The 13,273-nt window shown below is 42.0% G+C and overlaps 1 protein-coding gene across 4 annotated transcripts in view; it reads left to right on the top strand.

Annotated features, from left to right (window-relative positions):
- The first annotated feature begins 2,418 nt into the window (after positions 1-2,418).
- FEZ2 (fasciculation and elongation protein zeta 2) overlaps positions 2,419-13,273 on the top strand; it is a 44,738-nt gene continuing 33,883 nt past the window's right edge. For 2 of the 4 annotated variants that reach the window (XR_008618876.1, XM_055089115.1), the window contains exons 1-2: positions 2,421-2,741; positions 6,801-6,909. Coding sequence is in view for 3 of the 4 variants with exons in the window: in XM_055089115.1 (XP_054945090.1) it covers positions 2,488-2,741; positions 6,801-6,909 (363 nt within the window). In the remaining variant the exon portion in view is untranslated. Of the gene's footprint in view, positions 2,742-6,800; positions 6,910-13,273 lie in introns of all 4 variants that reach the window. The other 2 variants (XM_024118671.3, XM_007113494.4) reach the window with 2 other exon arrangements.

The raw sequence follows: 13,273 nt of genomic DNA, 5'->3' as shown, positions 1-13,273 counted from the left end.
ATTATTTAAAATCTACAGAAGCACCAATTAACATTTTATTCCATACTATAGTTTTTTTCTAGTCTCATTGCTCTTTCCCCATAAACTACCACAGTTTTCTCCTAGGCACATTTTTGGGGAGCACTTTTTTTTTTTTTTTTTTTGCGGTACGCGGGCCTCTCACCGCCGTGGCCTCTCCCGTTGCGGAGCACAGGCTCCGAACGCGCAGGCTCAGCGGCCATGGCTCACGGGCCCAGCCGTTCCGCGGCATGTGGGATCCTCCCGGACCGGGGCATGAACCCGCGTCCCCTGCATTGGCAGGCGGACTCCCAACCACTGCGCCCCCAGGGAAGCCCTGGGGAGCACTTTTATAGATTGTGTTGAGTGCCAAGATTACTATAGATGTGCTAATATAAATTAATTAAGAAAAGTGATTCAAATCTTGTTTTTGCAATGGGGTATTCAAAGTGTCTGGGGTGATACCAGGTAATTTGCATTTAATTGAAAGTAAAAAGCCTCATATCTGGAAAATTTGACTAAAATAAAATTCTGAGACCACTAAAGCTAACCCAATAGCAATTTATTTGCAGGCATATGAAAAATTTGACAGTTGTTACATTTGGGTGGGAAGAGTAAGTAATTTTGATTTCCACTAACAAACATACACATGCCACACAAGTAAATGGAAATACAGGTCAAGAAAAAATATTTTTTGCTTTAACTATGTACATAATTAGAAGAGTGAGTCAATTCCATAGTTTCTCATGACTGTAGCCCAATATCTAGAGAAAAATAGATCTTTGATACATTTAGAGTATCACTTTTGAGTAATATTCAAATAGGTGAATGTCAGCTGAGCTAATGTTTTCTCATCAATCCCAAAGCTATTAACCACTGAGTAATTAGTTCTAGCTCTTGGCTAGGTAGAGCTCAACATCTGCGCTCCCTTCATGGTTTCAAAGGAAATGGGAAGGTAATGATATTGCCTTTAAAGTAATTATCAACAGTTCCTTAGGCTTGATTTATAGAAGTATCTTATTAAATATGGGACAAATCATTGAGATACGAGACAAAATTAATCAGAATGGTAAATAGGAAATTTTGGTATTAACATGTATTCTTTTTTTAAAAAATTAATTAATTAGTTTATTTATTTTGGGCTGTGTTGGGTCTTCATTTCTGTGCGAGGGCTTTCTCTAGTTGCGGCGAGTGGGGGCCGCTCTTCATTGCGGTGCGCGGGCTTCTCACTATCGCGGCCTCTCTTGTTGCGGAGCACAGGCTCCAGACGCGCAGGCTCAGTAGTTGTGTGGCTCACGGGCCTAGTTGCTCCGCAGCATGTGGGATCTTCCCAGACCAGAGCTCGAACCCATGTCCCTTGCATTAGCAGGCAGATTCTCAACCACTGTGGCACCAGGGAAGCCCCTAACATGTATTCTTGAGGATAGGTTTCCACGTTGTCAAGACATGGACAGAGCATACTGGGAAAATCTTATTTTCTATTATTAACTTCGTATTTATTTTTCAGAATAGGAATTAATCTTTTATGACCCAACTGTGTTCCGATTCCTAAATGAAGTATTTGATTACTACAGTCCAAAGATACTGCTTCTATCAGCTCCTAGGTATTTGTTGCCTCTACATATTCACACTCCCTTAGAATTATATCTTTTCCCCTAATTTTTTTTGATGGTAAAATACACATAACAAAATTACCATCTTAACCATATTTAAGTGTACAGTTTAGTGGTATTAAGTACATTTATATTCTTGAGTAACCATCTCCAATGCTCTTCATCTTGCAAAACAAATTCAATACACATTAAACAGTAACTCTCTACTCCCAATTATACTTTTTGGTATAAACGCTTTCCAGTTTTATCACTCTAACTGCATTGTAAGCCAGTTGTAGGGAGCAGTCATGTATTAGTTATAAAACACACACATTTGGTACTTACTGTCAGGCACTGTTCCAAGTGCTTTGCAAATATTAACTCGCATAATTGTTCATCTTTGTATGTTGCAGAGGGTCTAGCACGTGCTTTACACGTGGGAGACATAAAATATTTGTGGAATGAATTTTGGTACCATTTAAGCATTTCCAAGTGACAATGGCTGTTTTTCTGGTTGAAAAGTTACCAAAGGAGCCAGGTTACTTTGGGGAAATGATTTGGGGAGTAATCTGACACTGGGTGCAAGTTTAAAGAACTCCTTTATTTTAGCCACATTTAGGCCTGGTTCCCACTAAGGAAATCTTAGAGTAAAGCTATTCCTGAATGATAGACTATAAGAGGTGACTCAACGCAGTTAAAGTTTTCCTTTCTACTGGGACCAGCGCTCAACTCAAAGAAGGCTCAGGAGAAGGGAAGACGCCGGGGCTGCGAGACCCGGGACAGGTCCAAGCCTGCGCCGGAGGTAGGGGGCGGTGCTTCGGGGGCGTGGCGGTGCTTCGGGGGCGTGGCCAGACGACGGGGCGGGGCGGGGCGCGGCGCGCGACTGCACCAGGCGGCGATGGCGGCGGACGGGGACTGGCAGGATTTCTATGAGTTCCAGGAGCCGGCCCTGAGCCTCCAGGACCAGGAGAACTGTAACGCGAGCCCCGAGGCCGAAGCAGGGCCGGGCGGGGGAGGCGACGGCTTCCCAGCGCTGGCCTGCAGCTTGGAGGAAAAGCTGAGCCTGTGTTTCCGTCCCTCGGGTCCGGGTGCCGAGCCCCCCAGGGCGGCCGTGCGGCCCATCACCGAATGCAGCCTCCTGCAGGGGGACGAGTGAGTGCGGGTCCCGGCCGGGAGCGGGCGGGAGCCCCCTCTGCCCCTCGTCCAGCCCCTCGCCCTGCCCGCCGGCCCTCAGTTAGCAGCCTCGGCGGGACTCTGGCCGCAGGCTCCTCCCCCGCACCCTCCTTCCGCCTCCATCAACTCCGGCGTCCCGCCCCTCCGTGTTCTCCTACCTCCTTCCTCGGGGCTTTCGACCTCTGCGCCCCTGGCGATTTAAATCCCCTGCTCCCCTGACCCCCAACGAGCCCCTAAACGTCCTCCTCCTTCCTAGAAACCAACCCCTGTTTGGTTTGGAGGGGAGTCTTGTACAGAGCCCCGTAGTTAGAGATAGTATCTCCTCGGGCACATGTGTAGACATTCATTCATTCAACTAGCATTTTTTTAAGCGCCTGCTGCGTGCCAGAGGCTGCTTCTCATTGGGAACACCAAGATGACTGGACATTACCCCTCTCAAGCAGAGGGCAACCTAGGGTGGGAGTTAGATTTGTAAACAAACATTTGTATGGGTGTGACAAACGCTCTAATGGATATATGTACAAAATATAGGAGATTTAGTGTGTGTGTGTGAGAGAAAGAGAGAGAGAGAGTCAGGAAGGACTTCATAGGGAAAGAAGTGTGAAAACTGGACCCTGGTGGGTGAGTGGGAGTTTGCCTGGCAGGTGAAAAAGGTCTAGCATTCTAGTTCAGGGATACAGCACATGCAAAGGTACCGACGTTGAAGCAGCGTTTTTGCCACAGGAATTTATTGGCTCCATCTGAGAGCCCAGGTTGAGTGTGAGTTCCCACAGAGGCATAAAGGAAAAGCAGTGGTTATTAATAGCAAGGATCTCCTAGTCTGGTAGGGAGACCAATGCATAAACAGGTAATTATTACAGAATCACCTAAGTGCAATGATAGGAAATTCGCAGGGCTTTATGAGAGCTAGGGGAATGGAGGGACAGAGGTTATTTAACTGCCCAGAAACCCAGTTATAATTTGGTTAGATAAGGGTTGTAATTATGTACCATAGTTTTACTCCAGAAGATACAGAAAGGAATGATGAGAGTGAGGGAATTTGACAATGTTGTAATGTAGGGGGAGAGGAGCCCTGGAGAGGCTGAGGGTGAAATTATGGAGTAAACACTGAGGTTGTGGGTAGGGGTGGGTTTTCAGAGCATTGAAGGGATGGAGAGGTTAGGGAAGAATTCTTGAGAGAAGGATTCATGGGCATAGAAAGGGGCTTGTCAGTTTCCTTTGTGAATCAGAAGATTTATCAGGAAGAGGGGGTTGGGAATGGGGGCCTGTAAACATAGCTTAGCAGTGGTTCAGGCCCAGCTATGCTTGGAGACCATATCTTTTCATTGCTACCTCTGTACAGCGTTCTGCCCAGACATAGAAGGAAAAGTTTTTGATTGGATATTATACACACAGATATGCATGCAATCAGTGGCAAAAGATGACATTTTAAACAGTCTATTCCCAAAGAGAAGGTAGTGTTATACATAGATTTATATACTCGGAATCACTAGACTCAGGACATTCTCTGGATTTTAAAATTATATTTATTATATGTTTGGGTTTATCAAGAATAACTTCTCAAAACAGATTAGTGGTTTGTACACAGGTAAGATTCCCTATTTTTGCATCACTTGCACTGTCTGAAAAGTAGTGTATTTTAGCCTTTGCTTAAATCTTCGGTTGATATAAAACTTAAAAGTTTTGTTACTCTTGATAATGGTTTAGTAGATAGTAGATGTTATGTTGGTGGTACAGCATGTCCCTTGATTTGTGACTGCATAAGAAATCTCTGTCTCTCTTTTCTGAGCTGGGGTTTCTCACCACTCTCATTGTCCCTGTTCTGTTGCATAAATCTGCTCTCCATTGCTTGATAGAGTCCATTCGTGTTTCTTTCACTAGAGAGAGCTGAGAATTCTTTCACCCAGATAGTGCCTTGCCTTAGGGCACTTTATTTCACTTCTGAGTCCCGGTTTTAGTTTTGGTTAAATACGGATTGTGATTATCTGCTAAAAGTTTTACTTTAGAAGGGTCTGGTGTGGGATTCAGTGTCAGCAGCACTTTGACCTTTGGAAAAGAGCTGCCCTGCTGGTTGTTTATGACTGGCTGTAATACTTTATGATGAGGACGAAGGCAGTTCCTGTCTTAACTGGAGAATTCTACAACTCTTTCAGTTACCTCGGCTCTATGTCATTCCGACCACAAATGTTCTGGCCCTGGTGAAGATAGAGGGCTGTGAATTGTGCTTCATTTTCTTGGTGGATCAAATTCACCCACAGTCAGTTCTGCATGAAATCTTCCACTCCACTTGTCCTTTTATTACAGCCTCATCTAAGAGGGAGCAAACCAGCAGACAAAACAAACCTCAGAAACTCTGGACTGTCTTCACCTACTAGAATATGCTAGTAGTACCTACCCAGGGTTAGGTACATGGTCAGTTATGCAGTATTTGCAGATCTTTTACCCAGGAAGATGTGGGCCAGACACCCAGCAAGTTTAGCATCCAGAAGTGTTGTTTCCAATTTGAGCACACTGGCATTAGAGGAGATGATTCCTGCAGAGAGGAGGATAGGAATGAACCATGCGTATGGGAGATTTTCTGGGTAAATGAGCCAGTTTTCTAGAGCTTTTTGGGCTCACATTTTCATTGAGGCTAATGTGCATTCCAAAGCCAAACATCATTTTGGGATTTTTGGCAGTTGTGGTCACATTGTTTCTTCTCTTTAGCTCCAAATCCCAATTCATTAAATCAGTATGTTGTTTCTCTGTTTTAAAGCTTGCATTCTTATTTTTATGTCCCCGGTGGTCTTGTTTTTGTATCCTGGTATCTTACATGCTTGGAAAAAAGACCCACCCAATTTTTTAGTGGCTTATTCACAATTGGATACCTGTTATAAATGTTAGGGTGTTTTTGATTTTTTTGTTTTTTTCTTTATGACTTCTATGTGTGTATCTCTGGCCATTAAGTAGCTTATATGTGTAGTGTTTAACTTACCCTAATTAAATTTCATCTCATTTATATTTCTGAACTCATGTTTTTCATATAATGTCATTTAAAAAAATGCTGGTTAATACTTTGGGACTGAAATGAATTTTGGTCATGAAATTGGAGTTTGCAGTCCTTATTCCGGTGTGGTTTGGGACTTTTCTCAATACAGCTCATTTGATTTAATGCTTAGAGTAATAGAGCTGGAAGGAATGTCTGCTATTCTTGTCCAAGCTTCTCGTTTTAAAAAGTCCAGCTAATACCTACAGAGGTTAAGGGACATGGTCAAAGACTCATTGAGGATGAATGTAGACAAGTCTGTTTTCTGAATTCAGTCAAGTGCCCTTTTCATTTTACCCTGTTGCCTCCCCAAAATGCTGTTTGATAATAAGGAAGGGTGACTGCACTGGGTATAATATGCATTTTATTGTGAACTCCCTTTCTTTCCCTTTTCGTTTTGTCTTAGTCTTAGCCTATTATAAATTAGATATTAAACCCTAGTCTCACATTGAGACTGAATTCTTTCTCCAGAAAATTCTTTCTCTTTGGTTGGAGAGAGATTATTCATTCTCTGAAATAGTCTATATGTTCGGAAGTTACAGAAGAAAAATAAGTATAAAGCACAGTGTATTTACTACCTCTTTTGGTTTGAGAAACATTATTTAACCTTCCTGTGCTTTAATTTCTATCTGTCAAATGGGGATAATAACAGTTCTTCATAATACTGTTTTTGAGGATTAAATGAGTTAATGTATGTCAATTGCTTAGAATATATGTAAATTGCTTACTTAGAGCCTGGCACACGATACAGTGGAAATGTCAACTCGACTTTGTGAGAGTTTTCTATGTCCTGTCACCTTCCCTCAGGACTTCTTGTCAGGCCCAATGATAGGATTTTCCTTTTGTCTTATTCTGGAGCCTCTACTTTGTTGATGCTTTTCTGAGAAACAATAGCCTCCTGTTTTTTTGCTTTGATACTTTTTGTTCTCTCTTTCACTGTAGTACTAGGTATCTGTTTAATAATGACATACAGAATGTTAACTTTCATTGATTGTAGTTTTCTTCTTTCTAAGGATTTGGAATGCCCTGACAGATAATTACGGAAATGTAATGCCTGTAGACTGGAAGTCATCCCATACTAGGACCTTGCATTTGCTTACTCTGAACCTCTCAGAAAAAAGGGTAAGTTAGGAATTGCACCAGTAGTTTCTGAATAACTGATTCTGATAATGGAACTAAAAAGTAGCATTTCTATTTAACCACAATTGGTTGAGTTGCTTCTTATTTCCAAGCTTATGGCAATTGGAGTGGCCCTCTTTTGCCATCTGCTACTGTCAGCTTGCGAGCACTTCCCTCCAATTCTTCCCCAGCACACACTCAACTTTTTTATGTTTAGGTAAATTTTCATCACCTGTGTATGAACAGCAATGATCAGCATTTTTTCCGAACTTAAATAACATAATTTTGATGTGCTGAGAACACTCAGTAAGAACACTAGCCTTTGATTTAATATATAGAGGGTACTGGAATATCTACAGAGAGTTAACTTGCTGATGAATTTATTGACTTGCTAAGATGTGGCATGTTGTCTGAAGATTGTGTTTTTCTGTGAATATTGGGGAACCTATAAAAGATTTCAGTTCTTGGCTTTTTAATGTGTTCTTGGCTAACTGTTGGAGGCTGCTATATATGTCTTGGAACTGAAAGTGAAGACACCTTGAGTAAGAAGTGTGAGCACAGGTGATAGGATAACAAGGTGAACAGAAAAGTGAAGAGAATTGCTTTAAGTGGAAAATCACAGTGTGGTTTAAAACCGGTGAGAAACGAGGCCAAATGGAAGTTTCAGGGCCTGACTCTTTAAATTCTTCATCAAATAGCAATGTAAGCTCATGCCAGGTCTTTTGGCATGCTCCGTATTTCATTAAGTGTATTTGTGTAATTACTGGGAGTATAATGCAGTAGGGCCGTGAGTATTTTAAATCATTTTCTGAAATGATTTTCTTAAAAATGTGATTCAGAAAAGCTTGCTCCCTACTATTTTCTCGTAAAATATATAATTCTGACTATATTTCTTTGTATTCTATTAAATATAGGATTTATTATTTGTTCCAATTATTAATTCCCTTAAGCTGTTTTGCAGGCTGACCTGACATACATTTAGGGAAAGGAATAAAACAAAATATCTTATGATCGGTCTTCTGTTTATTTGCATCTTAGCTATCATTCTGGGCTTAGTTCAAGTTTCCCTTCCTCTCTGAAGCTTCCTATTACTGTTTTAGCCTTTGCTGATCTCATGGAATTATATAATTTTAGAGTTGGAAGGGACTTTAAAGGACACTTAATCCAGTCTCTCATTTGGGGGGAATCCCCATCTACAGCGTCTCTGACAGATGGTCATTTTGCCATGGCCTCAATCCTGGCACGGAAGGAAAATGCACTCCTCTCTGTGGGAATCGGTTACGCTTGTTGGGGTGTGAAAATCGCAAAGGACTTATCAGTCCCACAGAATTTAGCCCCCTAGTCTCCTGCGTGCTGGTCCTCACAGTACTTTGTTTGTGTCTCAAATCATTATTGTGTTCTCTTATTATGTATCAGGGTCTGTCATTAGATTGTAACCTCCTGGTAGGTATCTTTGTATTTGTCTTTCAGTGACCACCACTGTGCCTGGCACATACTGATTACTAAGACAAGTGTTTGTTGAGTGAACAAATGAATAATCTCATCAGTGAGGCTATATAAGGTCAGAGACCATGGTGGAAAGTTTTTTTTTTTTAAATGTTTTCTATATTATTTAACATAGTGTTGAATCCACAATAACCAGTCAATGAGTACTTTTTTGTTTGACATATTAAAAAATAGTAGAGAAGAGATCTTTTCGTAGTTTCAAAGGGAAGTACATTAGCATGAATGGAACACTCTAATCCAGTTTCAGTGAATATTGTTATTTGGTTACCTCTGGGGACGTCACTCCCTTTATCTGCCTTTTGACTGTTTTCAATGCTAGAGCAATGGCATAGCCAAGGGTAGTGATTAGTAATGATGTGGAGCTTAGTACTAGTATTGGTTGTGAAAGCCTTACCTGGGAAACTCAGCAAGTTAAGATGGACAAGTGATCATCTAACATCTGTCTGTCTTGACATGACTACCCAGGTGATGAATACAACTGAGATGAGAAGTCTAGTCCTCAGGAATGAGTAGCACACATTAAGTTCCTGAAGAACAAATGCACAAGGTACGATATAAGAAGCAACCATGTTATTAGGTAGCATATAATTAATGTTTTTAACCTGGGAAGTTGCCAACTGTGTGCTCTATTCTTTCATAACTGAACTATGCACAATTTACCTTTCAGAAGCATTCTTTAGATTATTCCAGTTGTATAACAGTGTCTATATGACATTTATTTATTTATTTATTTATTTATTTATTTATTTATTTTTGGCAGTGTTGGGTTTTCTTTGCTGTGCACAGGCTTTCTCTAGTTGCGGCGAGTGGGGGCTACTCTTCGTTGTGATGCGCAGGCTTCTCATTGCGGTGGCTTCTCATTGCGGAGCACGGGCTCTAGGTGCGCGGGCTTCAGTGGTTGTGGCGCATGGGCTCAGTAGTTGTGGCTCGCGGGCTCTAGAGCGCAGGCTCAGTAGTTGTGGCGCACAGGCTTAGTTGATCCGCGGCATATGGGATCTTCCCGGTCCAGGGCTCGAACCTGTGTCCCCTGCATTGGCAGGTGGATTCTTAACCACTGCACCACCAGGGAAGTCCCCTATATGAAATTTTTGACAAAAGGGGAAGAGGTTTCTTTTGGGTTAGGATGAGAAAAACAGGAAACCATAGTTCCCTAGGTTTGTTTTTAATTTTTTTTTCATTGATGTTTAAGATGGCACACTTCTAAATTTGATGGGTCTTTTCTAGAGTAAGGCAACTGTTACATTCCAAGTTCTTACATGGGCACATTTTTTCCATTTGAGGCAGCTTCAGTTTTATAGAGGGAAACAGAACCATGGCTCTGTATCTAAACCTGGCATAGGAAGGAGTGATGGGAATGCTTGGCAAAGAGGCACATTGATGCCGAATGGGAGCGTGAATGATGATACCCATGACAACCAAGGTTAGCTTTCAAAGCCCGAAAGGGATTCCAGCCCTTAGCATATGCCATCTCTGTGGGGAATGGGCTTGGCTCCCTCTCTGGAAAGATGGTCTGGGATCATTATTTCTGTGTTCATGGAAATTTATTCTAATGGCTTACTGGTATCACTCATGTGTTTTGGCAGTAGCTGTAAACCTGTTCTAAATCCAGTGCCATTCTTGATCATGCTTATGTGATAGAATGCTTCTAAATCATTTTGCCTTAGGAACATCTCCTGTGCCCTGTTTTTCCTTCTGTCATGAGCCTTTCTTCAGGGACAGGGACTTTGTTTAATGCACCTTTTTATCTTCAAGAGTAGAAACAGAAGATAATAATGGCTTCCTTAGGAGTAATTTTAAAATTAAAACTTTCACTTGTCTATAAGGGGGAAAAATAAAGACAAAACTATGGTCCTCAAGTCACAACATAGAGTTGTGATTTTGGGGGAGGATGTTGAAGTTTTAGGATCAGTGAATATAATTGTTAGGTACTCTACATCATCGTACACCCTCGTGTAGCACTTTTCATCTCCACTTCTATCTTGAAATCAAACATCCTCTCTCATCAGGAGCCAAATCTCTTGACCTTTCTCCTTTCTTATTAACAGGATAACTGTCTAGTTTAAAAAAGTGAACTAAAGCTATAGGACTTAACATGAAAAAGCAGCCTCTGCCCTACTTACCTCATAATCCTTGATTTTCATTTACCAGAGGCAACCACTTTCAACTACTTCAACTGTTTTGTCCAGCAGATAACATTCTCCTATCATTTTACTTGATTTTATTCAACTTTAGACTTTATTCATTTACTTTCTACCCAGAGGATGAGGGTTTAGCACTCTCAAAGTCTTCCCTCCAGCCCTCCAACCACAACCCTCACAAAAACTTGTGCTTCCCTCATCTTCCCAATATAATTATGTCAAAATTTTTGGTTATATTAACCTTCATAATTCATATTGACCTTTCTTTTAAAAATATATTTATTTATTTTTGGCTGTGTTGGGTCTTTATTGCTGCACGCGGGCTTTCTCTAGTTGCGGCGAGCGGGAGCTACTCTTCATTGCGGTGTGCGGGCTTCTCATTGCGGTGGCTTCTCTTTATTGTGGAGCATGGGCTCTAGGCACACGGGCTTCAGTAGTTGAGGCACAAGGGCTCAGTAGTTGTGGCTCATGGGCTTAGTTGCTCCACAGCATGTGGGATCTTCCCGGACCAGGGCTTGAACCCGTGTCCCCTGTATTGGCAGGTGGATTCTTAACCACTGAGCCCCCAAGGAAGCCCTATATTGACTATATAAATGTTCACATTTAAGTGCATTTTATGATTGCATGTCCTCTTTTTTTTGTTTGTTTTTTCTTAAGGTAGTAGTAATTGCCTTTTTGTGGTTGATTTAGGTTATCATTAACTCACTAATTCAACCTCAACAGAGCCATAAAAGTCATTTTAGTAAGTGAAACACACTAGGTAATCTGTCAGGCTTTCTTTCTCTTTTTCTTTCATGCTTTTCCTGATTCCTTCTGCAGTAACAATTCTAATCTGAACTGGCTACTCTCTAGTTTAGCTCCACAGTCATCATTCTGGGATCTTTACTTCACTGTCATTATAAGAATTCCCTTCACCTCTTTCTTGTGTTAGATCCTATGTCTGCTTCATTTTTGGTTTTCCTCCTGGGTTTTTTTTTTTTTTTTTGCTGTACGCGGGCCTCTCACTGTTGTGGCCTCTCCCTTTGCGGAGCACAGGCTCCGGACACGCAGGCTCAGCGGCCATGGCTCACGGGCCCAGCCGCTCTGCGGCATGTGGGATCTTCCCGGACCAGGGCACGAGCCCGTGTCCCCTGCATCGGCAGGCGGATTCTCAACCACTGCGCCACCAGGGAAGCCCCCCTCCTGGTTTTAATGGAACATACTCTGCGTGGCTTTCTGAGAAAGGGTACCTGAGAGGTAAATTCTTTGAGAAATTGAATGTCTGAAAATCTCTTTATTCTAACCCCCAGCGAATTGTTAGTTTAGCTGGATATAGGATTCTAGGGTGGAATTTATTGAAACATGGAAATTCCATTGATTTTTTAAGTCTCTGTTGTTGCTGTTGAGAATTCAAATGACGTGTTGATTTCTGATCCTTTTAATGTGATGGTTTTTTCTCTCTGGAAGCTTTTAGGGTTTTTTTTCTTCCCCCACACAGCTTTTTGAAATTTCATATGTTGAAGGCCATGTGCAGGCCTTTCCTAGCCTGATGGTGCAGTGAGAAATCAAATGTGGAGGTGTGTCATCACCGTGGTGCAGCATGGCATTGCAGTATGTGGTAGCAGACAGAGCTGGAGTGCTGATGTGGCTCCTCCCCCAGCCTAATGTTATGAAAGGCAGCACATCAGTGTTTTTCTTTGCACTTCTCACCTGCAGGTTTCTTATTCTGTGGGGTGTATTCACCATTAAACTTCAGACCTGTGAGGAGCTAGGGATGCACTAGGGACCTACACCCATCCAACTGTATCTTCAATTTTTATATATATCCTCTGTACCGGTAAATAATTTTCCCAGGTAAAATATATATTTTTAAAATTATGTACTATCTGCTAGAACTACATGGTTGCTTCTTACGTAGTTCCTAGTTGCCCATTTGTTCTTTGGGAACTCAGTGTGCCACTCCTGATGAATAGAGTTCTAATTTGTTCTATTCATCGTCTGAATGGCCATGTCATGATGGACAGATGATCACTTGTCCATTTTAATCTGCTGGGTTTTCCAGGTCAGGCCTTTATTGTTAGTAAAGGTGAGGTCATTATTATAGGGGCTGTTGATATTCATGTGGGCAGGTTAAGAGACACCATACGAGGTAGACATGGAGCAATACCCTGGTGGTGGCAACAGCAAGCAGCCCTTTAGCACCCTTAGGCATGAAGAGAGGTAAGGAGAGGGAGAAGTTACCAGAACCTGGGGAGAGTAGCTATGGGGGAGAGGTCAGCTTGACAGGAGCTGCAGCCTTTGGAATCTGGTAGGGAGGGAGACAGCAGATTAAATGCCCAGCCCTTCCCCTCCTGCCTTCCAGTCTCCTGCTAGTGTCTACCAGTGTGTTAACCCACCTGCAAGCCAGAAGTCGAGGGCATCCTTTGATGTAGCCCCATAAAGGTCAGCATCTGGGGGCATGATTGGGGAGAAAAACGGTAGTAAGGCAAAGAGAAAATCTCCAGCATAGTTTGGTTTAAAGATATTTTTGGAACCTAGAAATAACTCTTTTTTTGGAAGAAGAGATAGATATTCAACTGGAAGGGCTCAGATGATCCTCGTGGACAGTTCCCATCTGCCAGGGAGTTGATTACTTATCTTTTACTCTGTTAAAGTTAGTTACTTGCAAACTAACTTCTATGGTTTTTTTTTTTTGTTTTTTTTTTTTTTTGGTGGTATGCGGGCCTCTCACTGTTGTGGCCACT

The sequence above is a fragment of the Physeter macrocephalus genome, chromosome 12 (assembly GCF_002837175.3).
Source record: "Physeter macrocephalus isolate SW-GA chromosome 12, ASM283717v5, whole genome shotgun sequence".
NCBI lineage: Eukaryota > Metazoa > Chordata > Mammalia > Artiodactyla > Physeteridae > Physeter > Physeter macrocephalus.
This window is presented reverse-complemented; position numbering and strand designations above follow the sequence as displayed.